At 38.2% G+C, this 23,347-nt stretch overlaps 1 protein-coding gene across 2 annotated transcripts in view; it reads right to left on the reverse strand.

Moving 5' to 3' along the window:
* The window catches only part of TOP1 (DNA topoisomerase I), a 129,640-nt gene that overhangs the window by 76,302 nt on the left and 29,991 nt on the right, over positions 1–23,347 (reverse strand). For both annotated transcript variants that reach the window (XM_007474340.3, XM_007474338.3), the window contains exon 3: positions 4,708–4,810. In XM_007474340.3, the coding sequence (XP_007474402.1) occupies positions 4,708–4,810 (103 nt within the window). The remainder of the gene's footprint in view (positions 1–4,707; positions 4,811–23,347) is intronic.

The raw sequence follows: 23,347 nt of genomic DNA on the forward strand, positions 1-23,347 counted from the left end.
TTAGGGTGAAGGCATAGCCCTAGGAGTGACAGTCAAAGCCTCCTGCAGAAGTAGAATTTGAATTGAATTGAGTATTCAAAGAAGCCAGCAGGCATGGCATGAGGTTGCAAGATGAGCAACAGCATAAAGGCTAATGCTTCTGGCTCTTTTAGTACATGGAAGGGAGTAAAAGTCTGGAAAGGTCTGAAAAGGCCAGGATGCAAAATACTTTAAACAGAAAGAGGATTTTATATTTTATTCTAGAAGTACAAGAGAGTCACTGGAATTTACTGAGTAGGGAGAATGACATGATCATATCTGTACTTGAAGACAATGACTTTGAACAGCCATTTTGGAAAGCTATTTAGGACTGTGCCCCAAAAGCTATTAAATTGTGCATACTCTTTGAGCCAACAATATCTCTACTAGGTCTATGCCCCCAAAGAAATTAAGGAAAAAGGAAAAGAACTCAGATAAACAAAAATATTTACAGCTGCTCTTTTTTTGATAGCAAAGAATTAGAGAATAAGGGAGTATTCATTAACTGAGGAATGGATGAACACGAATGTTAAGGAATACGATTGTACTATAAAAAAACGATGAAAATGATGGTTTCAGAGAAACTTGGAAGGACTAGTACGAAATGAGCAGAACTAGAACAATTTCCACAATAACAACATTGTAAAGATAAATAACTAACCCTGAAAGACTCAGAAATCCAATCAATATCATAATTAAAATCCCAGAGGGTCTCATGATGAAACACCTAGACAGAAAGGTGAGAGACTCAGAATGCAGACTGAGATATATCTGGGGGCGGAGGGGACACACAATACTTTTTACTTAACTATTATATGTTTGTAATGGGGGTTTTGTTTTTCTTGTTTTCTCATTGGAAGAAGTAAGAAGAAAAAAGACTGTGAACTTGAAAATAAAATAAAACTGAATTTTAAAAAGAGCCCTGTTATCCAGAACCTTTCCATGTATGGTGCTGTTGACTTCCAAAAGCAACTTACTACTGCCACCAGAAGAGCATATACGGTAACCCTATTACTACCATAGGCATGTATACCCCAAAGACTGAAGGAATTAAATTGCAGACCTACCCTGTTTTAATGCATTTTGCTTTATTTCACTTCACAGATATATTGCATTTTTTACAAGTTGAAGGTTTTTGGCAACACTGCCTTGAGCAAGTCTGTTGGCACCATTTCCCCAATAGCATGTGCTCACATCATGTCTGTGTCACATTTTGGTAACTATCAAAATATTTCGAACTTTTCCATTATTATTACATATCTATTATGGTGATTTGCTATCAGTGATGTTACCATTGCCATTGTTTTGGGACACAAACCCCAAGCCCATATAAGATAGTGAATTTAAATGATAAAGACCATTCCTTCTCCCTAACTCTCCAGCCTCCCTAATCCCTGAGATAGGACTATATGGAAATTAAGCCAATTAACACAAACAATGGCCTAGAGGTGTTTAAGTGACAGGAAGAGTCAATGTGGCAAACTTCACTGTTGTCTTATTTTAAGAAATAGACATAGCCATCACAACCTAAACCCTAATCAGCCAGCAACCATTGATACTGAGGCAAGACCCTCCAAAAAGACTGAAACTTGATGAAGGCTCAGGTGATGGTTAACATTTTTTAACTAAAGTATTAAATTAAGATATGTACTTAAAAAAAACCCTTACTTTCCTCCCTTTCCTCTTAGAATCAATACTGTGTTTTGGTTCCAAGGCAGAAGTGTAGTAAGGGCTAGCGCCTAGCTGCTAGGAAATAGGGGTTAAGTGATTTGCCCAGGGTCACCCAGCTAGGAAGTGTCTGAGACTAGATTTGAATCCAAGACCTCTCATCGGTGGGTCTGGCTCTCAATCCACTGAGCAACCCAGGTGCATACATTTTTCAAAGACAATACTATATTGCACACTTCATAGACTACATCATAATGTAAAGTTTATGTATTGGGAAATTGAAAAATTCGCATGACTTGCTTAATTGTGATGGTCTGGCATCAAAACCACAAAATCTCTAAGGTATGCCTCTAGATATGGAAAAATATTTATAGCAGCACTTTTTGTTATAGCCAAGAACTATAAACAAAATGGGTATCAATCAATTGAGGGAATGGATGAACAAAATGTGGCATATGGAGAGTAGAATGTTACTACACCCTAAAAATGACCAAAATAGCAGATTAGGAGAAATATGGGAAGATTTGAATGAAGTAATACAATGATATGATCAGAAGTAGAACAATTTACATGCTGACCACAATAATATAAAAGAAAAAACTCTGAAAGACTTCAGAACTCTGATCAAACCGGAGACTAATCATGACTTCAGAAGACACTTACAAAGGATACTTTCCACTTGGTAACATGATAGACTAGGACAGAATGGGAAAAACATTTTTAGAAAGGGACACTTTGGGGATTTATTTTGTATTACTTGTTTCAAGGGATGGCGTCCATGGGGAGGAAGGTAGTAACTAACAGAGGTGCCAAAAAAAAAAGAAAAGAAAAGAAAGGAGTATCAACAAAACATTAAAAATACAGAGGAGAACCTTATACACAGAGACTGATACACTATGGCACAATCTAATGTAATGGACTTCTCTACTAGCAGCAATGCAATGATCCAGGACAATTCTGAGGGACTTATGAGAAAGAACACTATCCACATCCAGAGGAAGAACTGTGGGAGCAGAAACACAGAAGAAAAACAACTGCTTGATCACATGGGTTGTTGGGGATATGATTGGGGATGTAGACTCTAAATGATCATCCTAATGCAAATATTAATAATATGGAAATAGGAAATTAATTAATTAAACAAAACTCCAACTAAATAAATAAGTAAAAAATACAGGTAAGAGATAAACAATAGGGCAAGTTTGTTACCACTTGTTAAATTTAATAAATTTTAAAAACTATATATAAAATCAAATTTTACTCTATGATCTTCTTGTTCATATTCTCAAATGTTTGTGTTGATTATTATTAAATTCATGACCAAAAAAAATTTCTCAAAAAAGAACAAAGAAAATCACTTTGGTAGTCAAATGGAGAATGAACTAGAGTAAGGAGAGACTTGAGGCAGCAGATCAACTAGAAAGCTATTATTAATAGTCCAGGCATGAAATGAAGAAGGCCTATGCCAAGGTCACTTCTGGGTGAGTGGACAGAAGGAGACTTCTATGAGATGTTGTAAAAGTAGAAATGAGACGAACTGGTAAATAGATGTATGCAGTGAATATGAGTGAGGAGTTCAGGAAGACACTGAAGTTGTGAGCTTTACTGACTGGGAGGAAAGTGGTACCCTCAAGAGTAATAGGGAATTTCTGAAGAAGGGAGAGTTTCAGGGGAAAGATAATGAGCTCTATTTTGGACATATTGAGTTTGAAATGCCTAAGGGACATCTAGTTCAAGATGCACAAAAGGCAATTGGTGAGTCTAGACTAGAACATAAGAGAGATTAGGGCTGGATATATAGATCTGAGAATCATCCACATAGGGATGATAACTGAACATGAAGAGGCAGGCAAGTTTAATAATATAAAAGGAAAAGAGAAGGTCAGGACAGAATGCTAGAGGATACTCATGATTAGAGTGTGTGGCCTGGATGTAGATTCAATAAAGGAGATTGAGAAAGATTCACAGAGATAGGAGGTTATGTCATGAAAATCTAGAGAGACTGAGAGTATCAAGGAGAGGAGTGTGTGAGAGAAGCTTTTAAGAGAGGTCAAGATGGAAGTAAGTTTGAGAGAAGACCACTGGGTTTTCTTTTCATTAGCCTTTAAATTAAAACTTAAAAGCATTGGTCTCTCTTCCCAACAACTGGACCTTTACCCTGAATTAGTTCAATTTCAGATCTTATTTCATATAACAAATGGAAGTAACAATCACTGAGAAAACAGAGAAGTCTTCAGAAAAGTAAAACTGTCCCTGCTCTCAAGACAACTATATCACATTTAAGTAAATTCTGGGTAACTTTAAGAGAAGAAAAGTAATCTCTCCTTGCTCAAGAAATTACTATGAATCTACTGTGTAACACACACACACACACACACACACACACACACACACACACACACACAGAGAAAAATAGTGCCAAAGCAGGGACCCAAACCCAAGTCTCCTGACTCCCAGTCTAGTATCTTCCTACTACCAGTAGAATTCTGAGCTTTGGAAACTCTCTGGCCCTCAATTTCCCTATTGCTCTGTCAAGTGGTGATGAAACTTAAGCAATGTTCTTTTGGGATGTTTAATTCCCTCTAGAGTGTGCAGGGCCAGGAAGGCAAAAAAAAAGTCCAATCAGATCTGCTTATCCTGAATTTTACAATGAATGTATGTTTATTTTTTTTTGAGAAGAGTAAAAGACTTCAGAGCATATATGTCTAGTTCCAGGGAAACAGATCTCATAAGCAATGGTTTGGTACAGTTAGATAAGAATGCTGCTATTCCAAGTAGTTAGTTAACAGCATTATGCATTAAAGGCTTATTATTACTATGTTGCCAGCAAAGCAGAGCTCTGATCAGGGTCATCTTAATCAATCACTCAAAGTAAAGAGAGATAACTGAGAATAAAACATCCCTTTGCTTATTTTTACAACGCTAACTAAAATTCTCATGCAAATAGTACTCATATGAGCTAAGACCTTATCAATCAAAATATCTATATAGTAATGTGCTTACTGATAAAGACACTCTTACCTATTACTGTGCTTGGACTTTTCCCGGTCTTTTTCCTTGTCCTTCTTGTGTTCTTTGTGTCGGTGTTCTCGATCTTTGTGTTTATCTTTGTGTTTGTGAGAATCTGCAAGCAGAGGACGAGATGAGTCAGTCAAAGGAAGCCATTAGCTCTGGCCTGCTTGCCTGCCTTACTTATATTGGCTGGATAGTTACCCAGTACAGCTTATGAAACACAAAGACAGCATTAAGTTTGCCTGACAGTGTTTATGCATAATTTCCCAAGAAGCTCAACAAGACATTGACTTGCTCTATCTGAGGCATGCAACCCACAAATCAGGTGAAGGGTCAAGCCTCTAGGGAATATGGGATTGGTCCTCCACTCTTCTATGATACCCAGCTAACTTTTTCAGCATTTACCTCAGCTATTAAAATTCAAAAGAAGAACCATTTAATGGTAGATGATCCAGCTATCTGAGAAATCCAAGAGGGCTACCCACTTTCCCCAAAATCAGGTAAGTAAGCTTCACCCCAAAATAATCTTATTGTTTCTCCTTGTAAGGGTTCAATTTGGGGTTCAATGGCATATATAACCAGAAATGACTGAGATATCTTTAAAAGATAAAATAAAAACAACTCCTCAAAACACACTAATAAAAAACAATTTAAATATGAAAATAAAAGCCAACAAAATAAATAAAAATAAAAGCCCCTTAAAAAGTATTGGAAAAGGTAGGAAATATATTAGTGACAGAAGCAATAACATACTTCTTAATTTGAGAAGGAGAGGCAATGCTTGCTTCAGCATTTACTGAGCAGCTTTTAAGTCCTGTGCTGACTTGTCATCAGAATAGATGGCACCAGACAACTTTCAATCCAAGATTTAAAGATGCAGATGGCTACATTTAACTCACTCCATTATAGATCAACAATTCAACAAAAATTTATTAAGCATTTTCGATGAATATAAGGCATGGTGGTGGAAGAAGAAGAAATACATCAAGAAGGTGAAACAATTCTTCACCCTTACCATTCAAATGAGGTAAAGACCAAAGTAAATTTGGTACCAAGTATTTTGTTTGTTTTTTAAAAGAAGTAAAGAACTAAAGAAATCAATCCAAATGCAATAAAGCATTAATTAATTAAAGGCCTGCAATGGAAGGCCCAAAGCTAGGCTCCAGAAACACAAAGACAAAATGAAAACTAATTCATGTGCTCAAGGAATATTCTCTACAAAGGGAAAACAACATTTAAACCACTAAGTATGTACAATATTATCTGAGGAGGAGTCTTAGATAAGGCTTTGCAGAAGATATAGCACTGGGGTTGAAGAAGTTTTCAAGGATTCTAAAAGACAGAGGTAAAAAGGGAGATCATTCTATGCCCATAGTTACCCATAAAAAAGTTACCAAGGTCAGAGGAAGTAGAATCTAATATTAAGGAAACAACAAACGGGCAGGTTTGGCTAGAACATAAGAGTATATAAAAGGGAGAACAGTAATGTGACAGAACCCTGGAATAGTAGCTTGTCAGATACAGAGGAAAAACTGGAAAGACCTTCTTGAATTGATACAGTGAAAAGAGTAGAACCAGGAGTAACTACAATAATGTAAATGAAAACAAGATCAAAAGACTTAAGTCTGCCGTACAGTGCTTAATCATGACTTCAAAAGACCATGTTTACATATAATTGAGAAAAATAATTTAAATTAAAAAAATATTTTAATTTAAAAAATTATGTTGATGAAGTAGGCAGCTTATCTCTAAGTAAGGAGGTGATGGAGCAGAGGTGCAAAACGAGATGTACATTTTCAGACATGGCCCTGTGTACACTTGCTTTGCTTGTCACTTATTTGTTACAAGGGAAAATTTCCAGAGGGAGAGTGTTAGTAGTAAGTGACAGTGATATTAAAAAAAAGAGCATCAATAAAAAAATTTTAAAACTCGGAAGGAAAGTAAAAATCAAGAAGGGGGCCCACAAGGCCACTTTGTTAATATCTTCTTATAGTAAATGCACAGGGAATAGCTAGGTGGCTCAGTGGATAGCAAGCCAGGCCCAGAGACAGGACATCCTGGGTTCAAATATGGCCTCAGACATTTCCTAGCTGTGTAACACTGGGCAAGTCATTTAACCCCCATTGCCTAGCCCTTACTGCTCCGCTTCCTTGGAACTGATACTCAGTATCGATTATAAAATGGAAGTTAAGGGTATAAAAAAAATTGAGGGGTGGATGGAGGAGTAAACAGGGCAGGCTTCTAGAGAACTGGGAAGGGAGAAGACCAAAAACACAGGAAGAAGGGCCATCTCTTTAGAAACTAGAGCAAGGGAGGAAAGAATGATGAATGCATGTTGAGGTGTGGGATATAAGAGAAGATGGAGCTTCCAAGAATGGTCTCTATTTTCTCTGTAAATCAATCAGAAGGCAAGGTCCTCTGATTTGGGGAGGAGGGAGGCAGGGGAAGTGAGGTGGTGTGGGAGATATGGGAAGGTTTACATCAACCACAGAGTGTAGGGTAATAGAAAACGTTCGTGAAGCATAAGAAGACTACTCTGTAGCTGTGAGTTGAGGTTAGACATCAAATTTTTAGCAACCTCAAGTCAGCACAATTGTATAACTACTCTATCAAGGTTTAGCACCTTGAATAGAGGAGTGAAGACTGATAGGGAAGAGATGTATCTCAGAGTTGGTAGTCTGTCCAATTACAGGCAGCAACATGAGAAAGAGGGATCTGAGAACAGAGGGTAGGTGTATGGTTTCAACCAGTTAACCAGATATTGAACAGGATTGCAAAAAAAGGAAGTGGCCTGGGAGAAAAGAGAAGGATAGTGTTGAGAGGTAGTCAAGGTAATGATAACAGCTTGAATAACTGGTTAGCTGATTTGTATTGTGAATTCCTTGAGGGCAAAGAGTATAGCATTCCAAGCATATTCACATCTATGAAATATAAATGACTGTATGGCGACTATGTCTCCAAGCATAAGGTTATACCAATGATGTTTGTGAATGTAACCTTGACCTGGCCATGAGGCCTGTTGCCTAAGACAAACTCATTAGCATGCTTAGACTCAATTCCCCGGGGAAAGCGGGGTTTGCAATCTACACGCCCAAAGATGTTCCCTCTACATTGCCACCCAATCTTAATTGTCTATACTTTGTGATGTGATTGCTACGTACTTGAGAGTACTGCCCAAGCAGGACAGGATTAAATTCAGAGGCAAGCCCATGAACTTCCTCTTGGACTTCCTCTCCCCTTTCATGGAGCTCCACTCGGCTCCTTAATCCTATCTTCCTCTTTCTCTCTCCTTTCTGAATCTCTTCCTCCATGAGGCTCCAGTCCCTGTCGGCCTACATTTTATACCTTAATCTTCTCCTCTACCTCGTATTCCACTGATCCTCATATTTTCCTCCCAAGGGGAAAATCATAGGGGTTGCCTGCCCTATTCAAACACTGACTTGTCCGTGTCTGTCATTCTTCACCCTGGTTCCTCGATTTCCTACTTCTCCTCGGGTCCCCATCACAAAGGACAACCCCCTCCTTGTAGACCCGCTTATCGGCTTCTACAAGGAGGAAATATCTTCTATATTTTTTGGAATCTCTAGCACTTGACACATAGTAGGGACTTAATAGATGTTTACTGTTTGAGTGACTAATGGGCTTAGAGACAGGAGGACCTGAGTTCAAATGCTATCTCACATATTTACTTGGTTATGTGACCCTGAGCCAGCTGCTTTATCCCTGCTTCCTAATTTGAAAAATGAAGATAATAAATAGCACTTACCTCCCAAGATTATGGAAGATCAAACTGATAAGCATATGTAAAGTGCTACATAAATGCTAGCTATTATTATGACATCTTAAAATAATAATAGCTAGTGTTTATATAGTGCTTTATTTATAATAAAAACTCTTACCACCTTCCATCTTAGAATCAATATTGTGTATTGGTTCCAAGGCAGAAAAGTTGGTAATGATCAGATTATGTCAATCCTCTTGACAAACCTGAGGTGGGCACTATTATTACTGAATCTACTTTCTGGAGGAGGAAACTGAGGCTGAAAGAGGTTAAGTGACTTACTCAGGTCACATAGCCAAAATGTGTTTGACAAAGAACAGTTTTACAAAGAACCAAGGACTAGTGAGAAATGGAGGGATATGAGGTTGTAGTCAGTGGTTGGACAGAGAAATTTTGGAGTTCTATCTAGATTGATTAAAAACACTATCAGGAGACAAACAGAAGAAGGTCATGGGAGCTGAGGAGGTTAATGAATTAGGAGGTCAGGGTGCTTGAAGTGACGTCAGCATGTCTATCTGAAATTGCCAGATAAAAGGGTAAATACTGGAGAAAAGAAGACTGCTGAACTCCTTGAGAAAGGAGGGAAATCATCCTGTGGCTAGGAGATATAATGGTAACAAGAATCTAAATCAGGTGAGAGAGATGGATGGAAGGAGTGGACTTCAAAGGAGGAAATGTTGATGAGGGATGAGAGCAGAATGAAAAGCTGGAAGTGGCAAAGAAGAGTAAGGAGTATGCTTACTCTTCCTTATGGTCCAGTGCAACAGAGGGAAATGAGACAAAGGATCCGAGGACAAAGTATTTACTGAGGAAGCCAGGGTTTCTGCTGAGTGCAGGAAGACAGAAAGAGAAATTTGTTAATAATGGCACATTGGAAAGTGAAGGAACGTAGAGCAGGGATGCAGAAAGGCTAAGATTAAAGGGGATGGGCATGACAAAGTGGGGAGAGGCAGCAGATAGGGAAAAGGTGTTTTTATCTAGGTATGTGGCAGCCCTATGTTACAGAGACTAGAAAAGGAAAAGGTAGGAGCTTGCTAGCCAATGGATATGAAGTTAGAACCATTTGACTGGGCTTGCAAGTTCCTGTGAGGGCAGAGGGTAGGACAGATTTGTTTTCGCTCAAATACCAGTTAGGAATCTAGGTAAGACATCTGATTGAAACTCCCATTGGGTGCCAGCTCCTATGCTTTATTCCAAAATGTCTTTAACATTTACCTATGTGCCCTTGGGCAAGTCACTTAAACGTTTTCTTTTAATGAGGGGGTTAGACTAGAAGGCCACAGCTTTAGACTTATGTAAACTCTAAGGTGGTATGGGAATTGATTTATAGTCAGGATATTCCCCTATACATGAAGCCACACAGAAAGTAGAAAGAAACTAGATATCCTAAGAGGTAGAAGTGAATGAGTATATTCTAAGCTTGGGGGTCAGCCTGAACCTGGAGATGGGAGAGGACATATAGAGTACAGGGACAGAGTATGTAAAGGGGAGTAACCTGAATCAAGTCTGGGAAAGTTGGTAGAAATCAGATCATGGAAGACTTTAAATGCTAGAAGGAAGGGAGAAAACAAATATACACCTTCTATGTGCCAGGCACCATTTTAAGCACTTTAAAATCTCATTTGAGCTTTACAACAAGCTTGGGACCTACATGCTGTTATTATCCCATTTAACACTGAAGAAAACTGAAGCAGACAGAAGTTAAGAGACTTGCTCAAGGTTATACAGCTAGTAAGTATCCGAGGCTGAATTTGAACTCAGGTCTTCCGGACTTTGGTACCAATATTCTATCCACTCAGCCAAAAAGCTTGTATTTTATCCAAGAACTGATAGGAAATCACTGGAAATTTGTGAGTAGGGGAACAGCAAGGTCAGAATTGTAGCAGCTATGTGGAAAATGTATTATAGTTGTCTTTCCTCCTTATAACTCACACCACCATGTTTTAGCTTTTAAAGTCTTTTCAGTCAAAACTTTTCTCAGCAACTTTATAATTTTTCAGCTATTCTTGGTTTGAAATGGATTTTTAAAAACATTATGCCACCCTTTGCAAGGATCAGCAATGTCAGGGTATACATCTTTTTGGTTCAGGTCACCCTAAATCTGAACACTGTTCAACCTCCAGCCTAAGTGTGTAATGAGCCAAAAAGTCTTTGGGCACTATGGCCCACCAAACCAGTATAGGGGCAAAGTGATTTCAGAAAGCAAGTCTACCTATCTAGAACATGTTTCTAGGGAGGCCTAACCCTCTGGTACTCCCAAAATAAAGTCTGGCATCAGAGCCAGAGCAAGTCATGCACCACAGTTTATACCAGATCAACAGTGTGTGGCCTTGAATCCAGAATGCAGGTCACATGACTGGGCCATGCTATTATAGCATGGGGATTACAATAAAGCAGGAACATGCGGTTGACATGAAGATATAATCAGGGGCAGCTGGGTAGCTCAGTGGATTAGGAGCCAGGCATAGAGATAAGAGGTCCTGGATTCAAATCTGATCTCAGAACTGCTTAGCTGTGTGGATGTGGGCAAGTCACTTCACCCCCCCACTGCCTAGCCCTTACAACTCTTATGCCTTAGAACCAATGCCCAGTATTGATTCTAAGACGGAAGGTGAGGGTTTAAAAAAGGAAGAAGATATTGTCAAGCTTTTAAGAAGATTAATCTGAAAAATGATAGCTTAATTTTGAGGGGAAAGTCTTTTAAGTAACTGAAAGCATTAGACAAAACGGAAGCTAAAGGTACAACAATAGGCTAATTCTAGGTATGTTTGAAGAAACATGAAATGAAAATGAAAAATTACTTTGAAATTCCTCATAATGTCAAGAGTGTCAGGAGCACAGTCCCATTTTCCCTGTCCCTCACCCTATCATTTCCCCTCCCCATGGACTAATTATTCAAAATATGCAGAATTGTCTTCTACATGACATGTCCCATACTAAGAATGCATTTATGTAGAAATATTTATGACTGCAGCTGATTAGCTCTGTTGGTATTTCTCCATCAAGGTACTAGGCATATTTATTCAAAAAGCAAACCTTAAGTATTTATTACCAGTAGGCCCAGTATTCAGTGCTAGGAGATTTTAAAAGATGAGTTGTGATGGATTTCCTGCCATCATGGAGTTAATCATTTAGTATGAGGGATCAGACTTAGCTACAAATAGAATGTGATTCTTCAGAACATTCAAGAAGCTCTCTACTCCTACTAATCACGTTTCTTAATAAAGTTCGGATGAAGATATAGACCACACCATTTTGGTGATCCTGAATTTCACTTAACTTCTCTGGACTTCACTCAGTTCTTTCATCTATAAAATAAAGGGTTTGGACTAGGCCATCTAAAGATCCTTTAGCTTTAAGTCCTATGAGCCTATGGATTAACATATTTATCAAAGATATGACACAAAGTAGAAATAGCTGAAATGGCAGACAAGCAAACAGAGAAACAAAAAAGATGAAATTTAACAGGGAAACAAGTACACACAAAAAATATTCCTCGCAAAGCACATATTTATCCCTTACAGTGAAATTCATTTAGTAAATTACAAAAATGCATTGGAAGCAACTGTAATCTTTAAAAATTAGTCCTTTATCCCCAGGTATTTTTAAAACACATTATTATGTTCAATTTCATTGGTTAAGAGAAATGATTAGAAATAAAAAGCTCTAATCCACTGCACTTTAGATCAATAAGAAACCCAGCTGACAAATAGGTCACTGCAATAAACTTCTCATGTTTCAGCATTCAGAAATTCTGGATGAAGCCAATGTAGCCTCTGATAAAGCAGCAGGGTCAATAACACAACCTTGAAAATAGCTATTTACCTACATACCTAAGGTGAGCAATATTTTATGTTAAAGAGCTGTAACCCTAGCTGCCTTCTATTCACTGCAATGCTATGACAATTCCATAAGGATAAAGGGAAAGAGATGAAAGTGGGGGTGGGAGTGGAGAGGGAGGCAGGAGGAGGTTGGGAGTGCTGACAAAGCACTCAGATTTAGGTTCAATGAGTACTTAACTAAACAGACAGAACAAGATTGACTCAGAGAATTAGTCATTGATTACTAAGTGACAAACTAAACAAGAGGAAGGGGAGTAGAGACTACTTTTCATTTTAGGGAGGAGCACTGGTGATTTTTATGTTACAAAGACTTAATGATCTGTGTCAAAAGCAAAGAGAAATCAATCCTAAGAATTTGTGTTCCAAATCAGTGGAGTTGAGGAAAATAGAGAGATGTGAAAAAGACAGAAAGATATGAGCAAGAGAGCAGCTATGTGGCTCAGTGGATTGAGAGCCAGGCCTAGGGACAGGAGGTCCTGGGCTCAAATCTAGTCTCAAGATACTTCCTAGCTGTGGGGCCTGGACTAGTTCTTACTGCTCTTTTGACTTAGAATCAATACTCATTATCAATTCTAAGACAGAAGGTACAAGTTGTTGTTGTTTTCTTTTTTTTAAGGAAAGATAAGAACTAAACAACAATCAAATTAAGCAGATTTAGAATTGGCTAAATGATTGGATTCAAACAGTAGACATTAATGATCCAATGCCAATTTGGTATGTGTCTTGTGGAGTGCCCTAGAGATGTTTGATTCTGTGTTGCATTTTACTCAGGGCTGGCTAAAAGTATGGTTGGCAAAACTTATCAGATTTTCAGATGATATAAAACTGGGAGAGATTTAGCATAGTTAATGACAGTCTTGATCTAAAAAGATCTTGACAGCCTAGAATGTGGGCCAAATCTAATAAGGTGGTGTTTAATAGGGCCATAAGTTAAAGACGTACAACTGGGACACACACACAAAAAGAAACAAACAAAAAACAACAACAGGAGGACAAGATAGGGGAGATAAAAAAGATCTGGCAATAGGAGGTTAGCAGACTATAACCTCAATGAATCAATTTCCAAAAAAGCTAACTAATGTGATCTTAGGCTGCATTAAGAGGGGGATACTGTACAGGATGAGAGAGGCAAGAGTCCCATTCTGTGTCCTGGTGAGGCCATATCATGAGTGTTGGGTTCAGTTTTGGATGTCACTGAATGAGAGAACATTGATAAAAAAGCTGGAGAATGTCCATCCAGAAAGGAAACTAGGATGGTGAGGGGCCATGGAAATCTCGAGACTTAGAGGGAACATGATAACTGTGAGCAAGGGCTATATTGAAAGAACTGTTATAAAGAAGGATTAGATCTGTTCTTACTTGGCCCCAGAGGATAGAACTAGGAACTATGGGCGGAAAATGAAAAGAGATTTGGATTTGAAAAGCTTCCTAAGAATTCATTCTCCAAAAGTAGGATAGACTACCTCTTTAACCAAAGGATCCAAAATTTGTCAAGTTACAGAGGACAGTCTTCAAGGAGTTAAACCATGTGACCTTGGAGATCTCTTCCAACTCAGATTATGTGATTCTGACATTGTTCCTTGTAGATGTGCACGCATGCACATCCATGTACATGCTCGTGCGCACACACACAGAAATAAAAAACGCCAGAGCAGAAATATATTTTGGTATGTCTCTGATGGGTGATTCTCAAAAGGACATGTGAATCATGTAGTCTGTATCTGTTTCTATCTGTGAAAATCTCAAGCTAAATATGAAATGAATGACTATTCAGCTACAATCAATGAATGGGATTTAAAAAAATGTATCACAATGCAGTTATATTTAGAACTGTGTGACCTTTTTTAAAAAAGCAGCACAGATTTTTTCAAAGATGAATGTGTATATATTAGACTAACAGATTGGTGCCAGCACCTTGGCCTCTTACCCTGGAAACTATTTCTGCCTCCCTGCCCAAATGCTACAATTCAGTGGACAACTTTTATAAAAATTTTGGAAGGTAACTCTATTAGTTCCACAGCAAGTTTATTTTGGCTTCCAAGTGAAAGTTGGCCTATATTAGAATGAAAGGGCATATTGGCTTTATCTGCTGGTGGATCGGGGAGCTGATATATAAGATCCCTCGCCAAGCCCTGTGTTGTGACCTACAGGGCAACATGCATAACTGTCAGAAGAGATGATAGGGGCAGAAATAAATGTTCGCACAATCCTTCAACCCAAGGAAACTAAGAACAAACAAGTTGCTCTGCCCCAGCTTTACCACAAACTCCTTCAAAATGCACTCTATTCTACCACTGCATAAAATGGAGAAGAACATCATAAAACTAAAGAGAGGGGGTAACCCTTAGACTATTCTAATTCATTAAAATTTCAGTGACTTTGACTCCATTGAATTTCTTGTCTGAGGGAGAGGGGGTGATGCTTGGAAGGTTCTAGAGAGCATCTATCTGGTGAGGAGAGCCAGAACAAAATGTTTGTACAATCTAAACAAAGTTTAGAATGTTGAAAATCTTCCTAATAAGAATGATAATAAAGAATATCTATATAGCTAGTCAAAATTTGAAAAAGAATCTCACACTATTATTTCCTTTGATCTTCACAACAAGCTTATGACTGTAAGAATTCCTTATTCCCATTTTACAGATGGGAAACTAAGGTTTAGTATGATAAAGTGACTTGACTGTGGTCTCACAGCTAAAAGGTGTCAGAAGTGTAATCTGAGGCCAGCTATCTCCTGCCCTCAGGTTAAAAATGATTCTGCCTCTTCACAGAGTCTATTTCAATATTCTAGACTGGCACTTGATAGACCAAAAGAATTCTCAATAAATCCCCACTTTTCTCTCTACCCTACTCCTTTTATCTTTACTCAGTCCATGATTTTGAAACTTCATTGGGACTTATTACAAAATAAATTCCAGCCTCTCACAGAGAACAAAATTTTACAACCATTAGGGGTTGAGGGGAAATGACCGAAGAGAGACTCTAAATGAACACTCTAATGCAAATACCAACAACATGGAAATGGGTTCGAATCAAGGACACATGTGATACCTAGTGGAATTGTGCGTCGGCTATGGGAGAAGTGGTGGGAGGGGGGAGGAAAAGAAAATGATCTTTGTTTCCAATGAATAATGTTTGGAAATGACCAAATAAAATAATGTTTAAAACAAACAAACAAACAAATAAATAAATAAAATCCTTAAAAAAAATTTACAACCATTAAAAAAATGTGCTTTTTAAAATAAAGATATATTAAAAGCATCACTATACTTCTCTTCCTTGTGTTTTGCTTTAGACAGCTGTCTTACCTATAGTCCTAAGTCTGCTAGTAGTTAAAAGGCACTAAGCTAAACTTAGCACAAAGTCCCACCATTTTGTTCTATCTACACAGGTTAAATAAGACATTTACCTAGTCCATCATGTAAGTCAACAGAGACAAAAGTTCATTCTCTCCTGATCGGGCAGCATTAAATGAGCTTCCTGGTGGCTGGCAAAAATGGCAGATTTGGTTCTTGCCTATATGGTCCTGCTGGCACCTTTCTCAAACATGAAAAAAAAAAACACTCAAAAACATGGCAAAATTTCCACTGGATTCGATTTGCTCCTGAAGCCAATCATATATGACTTCTAGAAGCCATTTCAGAGATAATTGGATATATATGTTACCTTAAGGCCTATATAAATATCAGCTATTATGAAGAAAGGCAGAATGGAACATGTTAGAGTAATGGAAGGCCTGGGTCCATGTTCCGTTTACAACAATACTTTTGTACCTCTGGAAGTCATTTCACCTGTGAGCTTCAATCTCCTCACTGACAAAATGAATTTTGTAATTCCTACTTCATAATGTCGCAGGCTCAAATGAGATTGTGCTATACAAACTTTAAAGCACTATGTAAATGTCAGTTATTTATAAAATCTGTCAGGGTGAAAAGAGAAACAAAAGATTTGGAGTAAAAGTCCTTGCAGTATTAGTAAAATTTGGTTATAAAGACCCTGAACACCTTCCCAATCTCAGGATGATAATTCAGCTGCCCAAAATATAGAAACCAAATATGATGTCAATCTTAAAAGGAACAAAACAAGGTGAAAAGGGCTATATAACTTAGCAGAGGCCCAGGGAAATACAAATTCTATCAGTGAGAAAGTCTATTCACTAGCTCTGTGTGTGTGTGTGTGTGTGTGTGTGTGAGAGAGAGAGAGAGAGAGACAGAGAGAGAGAGAGAGAAGTGGGGGAATAGTAGTATGTATTAGGGCAATTTTTTGCTGCTTATTGCTAATAACATTTAAAAGATAAATTCAGTAATTGCATCAATTTATCAAATCAATCAAATAATGACTGAGATCCTACTAGGTATCCCAAAACAAAAGAAGTCAGAACAAAGGGGCACCACAAAGGAACTGAACAAAAGAGTCAACAAGTATTTTATGAAGGGCCTGCTAATGTGCCAGGAATTCAAAGAAAGGAAAAAAATGATATTTGGTCTCAAAGAGCTTACAGTCTAATGGGGGAAGACAATATACAACAATGTATAAACAAGATATATGCAGAATAAATTGAAAATAATCTCAGAAGAAAGCACCAGCATTAAGTGGGATTGGAAAAGGCTTCTTGCAGGTGGTAATATTTTAGCTGAGACTTGAAGGAAGCTAGTCCTTTGGGCATTTTACTCTCATGTCACTCAGAGATAAGGGCAAGAAAATGAGAAAATTGCAGAAGTCGTGGAGATGACAAAGAAGACAAAGACTGAAGTTATCATGCAGCATCAGAAATTGAAATCTGTGTATCCCTGAAACTAAACAGTGCTGGGAGGTAATTGTGGCTCAGCTAGCTGACTTGCTTTAGGGAATTACCATCATTGGCCTCGCTTCTGCATTATAAAGTACTAGGAATCACCATACTAATGACAGACAACTAAATTATTTTATATAGTGTTTTGAGATTTATAGAGCACTTTCCACACAACTGTCCTTTGATATGGATTTAGCAAGTATCAGCGTTTCCATTTTACAGATGTGGAAACAGGATCAGGGAGTTAAACGATTTGCCCAGGGCCATAGATCTTCAGGACCAGACTTGAAGGCTGAGAAACAGAATTTTAGAACTGGAAGAAGCATCAAAGATTGCTTAATATAAATCCATCATTTCACAGATTAAAGAAACTAAAGCCAAAGGTAAAGCAGTGTCCCAACAGTCAAGAGCAAGTAAGAGGTCTTGAAGACCTGAGACTCAAACTGAGTTATCTAACTCCGATTTAGATACTCTTTATCTACTTATCTCCTATTGCCTCTTTGGACACTAAGTAATATTACTGGGCAAGAGAGGAATAAATGTTCCGGGGCTTCTTGTTCAAGTTCAAATGAAACATTTCTAGATATAACTCAATATGGAACTTTAGAGACTTACCCAGTCTTTTTCTTAAAATTTTAAAGTTCTTATTGATTAATTTAGAATATTTCCCATGGTTACATGATGCATGTTCTTTACCTCCCCTCCTGGAGCCAATGAACAATTCCACACTGTTACCCAGTCTTTATGGAGAATTATCAGCCATTTTCACACAGTAAAACATACTTAGTTCCTCTGACCCAAATACTAGTACCCCTTGTTTATTTTATGCCAAATAGTATGTGGTACTGTTAATAGCAGTTGGGCCTAAAAGAAAGGCTGATGGGAGGGAGGCACTTGGGGCAAGTTCAGAGCCAGGCCTTACCATAGAGATTCATTCAGGGGGAGCCAAAGGCAAGACTGCCAAAAGGGGAACTCCAGGAAACTAGGGAAACTCAAGGCAGGATACTAGCTATGGAGGAAACAGCAATAGACAGTAATAGAATGTGAGGAAACTTGTAATGGTCAATATGTAGTCATTGTTTTACTCCCTGGTCTACTCCACAGGCTACTCCATTAAAAAAAAAAACTATTGATGTGTTTTGTTTAAGAAGCCTCTTTGTAATAAAATAAAACAATTAAGCAAAACTAATCTCATGTGAAAGTGCAATGCAACATTTTACATGTGTAGCACCACCCATCTCGATTTTCATGAACAAATCTGTTCTTTCCCTCCCACTTCCCACCCCCTTAAAAAAGAGAAAAGCAAAGCAAATTCTTTATAACAAATATGTATAGTCAAATCCAATAAAATCCTCTCATTGCCTGTGTACTCTCTCTACACATGCCTCATTCTGCACCCTAAATCTATCAGGTCTGTCAGGAGATAGAGAGCATGTTTCATCATTGGTCCCTTGGGGTCAACTTGGGTTGGTTGAAAGCACATATTCAAATCTGCAAGACAAGAGAGTCTTGGGAAGTTCTCATATGATTCTCTTGCCCATAGCTTTCAGCTGCCACAATCATAGCCGCTCATACTCTCTTTGGCTGTGTTTGTAAAGGAGGACTGCAAAATTCTCCAGCTTTAAGAGTATTTTGAGAGGTTGGGGAAAAAGAGGAGAAAGGAAGCAGATATGGTTCTGTGAGCTGAGCAGGGTGAACAGAAGCAGTCACACTTAGGAACTTATGGAAGGGTGACTAGATGTGCCAGGGCTAAGCTCTGGCTCTGGAAGCAAAGGCCCTGGGTTCAAATCCCATCTCTGATGCTTATTGCTAGTGTGATCTTGGAAAAGTCACAACTTCCTAGACTTGTTTCCTACATATCCATCTACATAGACATAGACAGCTATTATCTAGCTATTGATATAAATATCTATAAAATAAGGGGATTATCAACAAGGTTGGCCTCTGGAGTCCCTTCCACCTCCAGACCTGTGATCCTCTAATCTTAAGTTTAAAGCCAGGTCATCACCATGGTGATCTGGTCAAGAATAGCAAAGGAGTAACTAAGGAGGGGTTGCCAGTAAGGGAAATCCAGGAATCATCACCAGGGAAACTCAGGCCAGGATGCAAGGCACACAGGAATTGGTAACAAGGGAGAAAAGAATGTAGTGGGGGTTGGGGAAGAAAGAAGCTTGCAGTGTTCAGCAGGAGTAACTATTAACTCACTGAGCTAGCATGGGGTGCTCTTTTGCATGTACACTGCCTATGTTCACCCATATTTCTAAAAATCCCTGCAGCCTGGCTGGTAGGTTGCACCACACAACCCAGGCACAAAGCAACAGCCTATAAGCAGGTACAGAGAAACAAACAACCAAAAAAAAAAAAAAGACAGAATTTGACAAGTTTCTGAACCATAGTAACTAGGACCAAGGCTCATCTAGGTCCTAAGGAGTTTTTCACTTGTTATGTTGGCTGAAAAGGGTTAAAAATTTTTAAAGCTGAAAGATCATGTAGTCTAACCTCAATTCAAGAGACTGTGACTTATTCAAGGCCAACACTGAGTGCAGAGTCAAGTCTAGAGTAATCCAGAGCCCCAAACTCCAGTCCTAAGGTCTTCCTATTAAACTACCCTTTACTTAAAAAAACAACAACACACAATTCAAAGCCATCTCCTCTGATCCCATCTGGTTAGTAATGACTTTTCCCCTCAGATTTTGCAGAGCACTTTGATTTCTAATTCTCTAGTGCATCCATCACATAACAACATATAACATTGTATGTTATAACTATCTATGTTGGCATCTCATCTCCCTTTTGAACTCTGTTAAGGCTAGGATCATATTTTATGCAGGGTGCATCTGCACCAGGGCATACATACCACAGAGCAAATGTTCAATAAGTGCCCTTTTGTTGTTGTATAGATAGCCAAATTTGGATTCATCATTACCTTCAAAAGACTAAGAAACATGGGTACAAACTGACAAGATGAATTTGGGAAGGGATATTAATGGGCATTCCATTTAGATTCTTATAACAATCAATTGACCATATACAAGGAAAAGAGGCCGTGACACAGGGTAACAACAGCAATTCACATAAAAAAGACTTGGGACTATTTGTTGACCGCAAACCCTGTAAGGCCCAATTGCATAATGTATTATTAAATTGCATGTATGGGTCATTATGCAACAGCCATGTACTTCTACCTGGCCTGACCCACTTGAGGTTTACTTCTCTTTTATCCATATACAAAGTTTGGTTTGGAAAAGAGTATAGATTTTTCTTTAAATCCTTATCTTCTTAGTTATCACTTTTTTCAAACCCCTACCTTCCATCTTGGAATCAATCCTGTGTATTGGTTCCAAGGCAGAAGAGTGGTAAGGGCTAGGCAATGGGGTCAAGTGAGTTGCCCAAGGTCACACAGGGAGGAAGTCTCTGAGGCTAGATTTAAACCCAGAACTTTCTAGACTTTCTATCTCTGGGCCTCGCTCTCTATCCACTGGGCCACCTAGCTGTCCACTTTAGTATCACTTCCAAGACAGTGTATAATTAGAATTTTGCTCCCCGGAACTCTAAATCCCATTTTCCCATGTTCCTTCTCACGTTACATGCTAATGTAGGAAGGATAGAAGTTTTGTGTAGCTTCACCCTCAGTGCTCTTTTTCCCCCTGATAGAAGCTGGAAAAGTTGGGTGAGTGCAAAGCAGGAGAATTTTAGTCATGTGTTATTTTCTTAGGCTTTTATACTTTTTGTTCTTTTATTTCTTCTAGTTCAAGTGATTATTAGTAAATAGTATAAAACACAATACTAGGAGTTATTGGATATGAATTTTAATCTTACAACAGAAAAGTGGCAAGGACTAGGCAATGGGTTAAGTGAATTGCCCAGGGTTCCACAACTAGGAAGTGTCTGTAGTCAAATTTGAAACCCAAGTCCTCCCAATTCCAGGTCTAACACTATCCATTGTGCTATTTAGCTGCCCCAAGAGTAAAAAATATTTTAAAAAGCACATAAAACTTAGACCTACAATAAACTTAGCAGTTACCTTCCACATAGGAGCCAAAGAACCTAGAGGTCTTTTCCAGAGCATAAACAGCACCAGCCAATATCCTGGTGAGTAGCAACATGTGCTAGTTTGATTTCAGCTAGGAGCTGGCTGATACTGTTGCCAGTTTATTCCCTCTTGGAAAGGGACTAAGGTCAAGTCAGCTCCAAGCAAGAATTTGTAACAAGCTATTAAGGAAGAAAACTATAAAGAACTGAGTCACACCCATGGCACAGAAATCAAATCACTTCCCCATCTGCCAAAGTTCACTCGGTGATGCAAAAGTTGTTGGAACTCAAGGGACAATTACGGCTAGGTGCAGGAGTGAGCCTTTTGCTTCCTTGTAAACAAATGCATACTATTCTTCAAGCCAAAAATGTTTTGAGAGCATTCGTAAGATTAAGTTCTTGAAGGGGCTTTACAAGGTCATTTAGTCTAATTCTATCATTTTAGAGATGAAGAATTGGGGATTTCCCCAAGGTCATTCAGATACTAAGTGGCAGATACTAAGACTGATTCTCTGACTCTAAATCAGGCTAGTTTATTCAAAAACTTTGGCTGGCCTTTCCCTATCCTCCAACTCTGTCCATCTCGACCTCCAAATATTTGGAGGTTAGATGCAAGAGAGATTATGAATGCACTGATGGAACATGATGAGCCTTCTCAAACTTAACCAGTAGGTCTGTTATATATAATTCAAGTAAAAAGACTGGGTTAGAAACAGAATGAAATAAGATGACATTTCTTAGTAGGTAGCATTAGTAATGTTTAACAGAATAGAATAGTGTATCAGAAAGGGAATCAGATTTGGAACTCAAGAGGATGTCAGTTCCAATTTTTGCCACTTACTGTTGTAACCTTGGGCAAGTCATTTTATTCCCTCTAAAACTAGGTTTTCCATATGACTTATCACTTGTTTATGTAAGTTTATGATTTGGGGTTTTGAATGTAAAAGATTACTCTATTACAAAAATGAATAATATGGAAATAGGTTCTGAATGATAATATATGTATAACCCAGGGGATTTGCTTGTCAGCTTCAGGAGGGGGGAAGGAAGAAGGGAATCATGTAACCATGGGAAAAATATTTAAAATAAAATAAAAATTATATTAAAAATAAATAAAACTCAGTGTTCCTCCTGTGTAAAATTAGAATAACCTCCCTCTACTTCACAGAAGACCTCTAAACTTTCCATTCTCTAGAAATTTAAGTTATAATTACAATAATTAATAGGATCATAGATTTAGAACTGGAAGGAACTTCAGAGGTCAGAGTCTAAATCCCTCATTTTACAGATGAAGAAAGTGAAGCCAACCCAGAGAAGATAGTGATGTGCTCAAATAACTTCTCTCTTTTTTAAAGCCTATATCAGTGCAGTGAAAGTTTGGGCTGGTCCAAGCTAGAAAGATTTTGAATGTGGGTTCAGTGATGGATTATGCATCTATCACCTAAAAACTTAGCTTGACTAAATGTGGAAAAGTTCATCTAAAGTTTGAGCAGAGTAACTCATGAATACCTTCTAAATCACAAGAGAGGTTACATTTGGGGAATGAGGAACTCAAACAGGGGAAGCCTTGGATATCTCTCAAATTTTCAATCTGTCCTATCTACTGCTTCTTTTCCCTGGTACCTACAAACACACAGGTCTCCCTCATCTTTAACAAAATCCTTCACTAGATCCTTCCTTCCTTGCAACTAGTGTTAGTCTCCTATATTTCTCCTCCCCTTTCTGGCTAAATTCCTTGAAAAAATAATTTACATTGAGTGCCTCCCATCCTTCTCTTTTCTGAACCCTTTGCAATCTGTCTTCTGACCTCAAAATTTAACTCAAGCTCTCTCCAAAGTTACCAATGATTTCTTAAATGCCAAATCTAATACCTTTAAAGAAAAAACAAAAACCTTCCATTTCTTCTTGACCCTTTTGCAGCATAATCTCCTCCTAAAGACTTAGTTCTCCTTTTACCTACATGACTATTCTTTCTCAGTCTCCTTTGAGAGGTCTTTGTCCACATCCTGCCCACTACCTGTGAGGTATTCTTCAAATGGCAGTCCTGAGTTTTCTCTTTTCTCTTCATACTCTCACTTTTGATAATCCCATCAATTCCCATGGGTTTTGTTTTCGTTATGATATTGATGAATCTCAGATCGACATATCTAGCTCTAGTCACTCTTCTGGACACCAAACCTGGATATCCAGTTGGCATCTCAA

Source organism: Monodelphis domestica, chromosome 1 (genome assembly GCF_027887165.1).
Source record: "Monodelphis domestica isolate mMonDom1 chromosome 1, mMonDom1.pri, whole genome shotgun sequence".
Taxonomy (NCBI): domain Eukaryota; kingdom Metazoa; phylum Chordata; class Mammalia; order Didelphimorphia; family Didelphidae; genus Monodelphis; species Monodelphis domestica.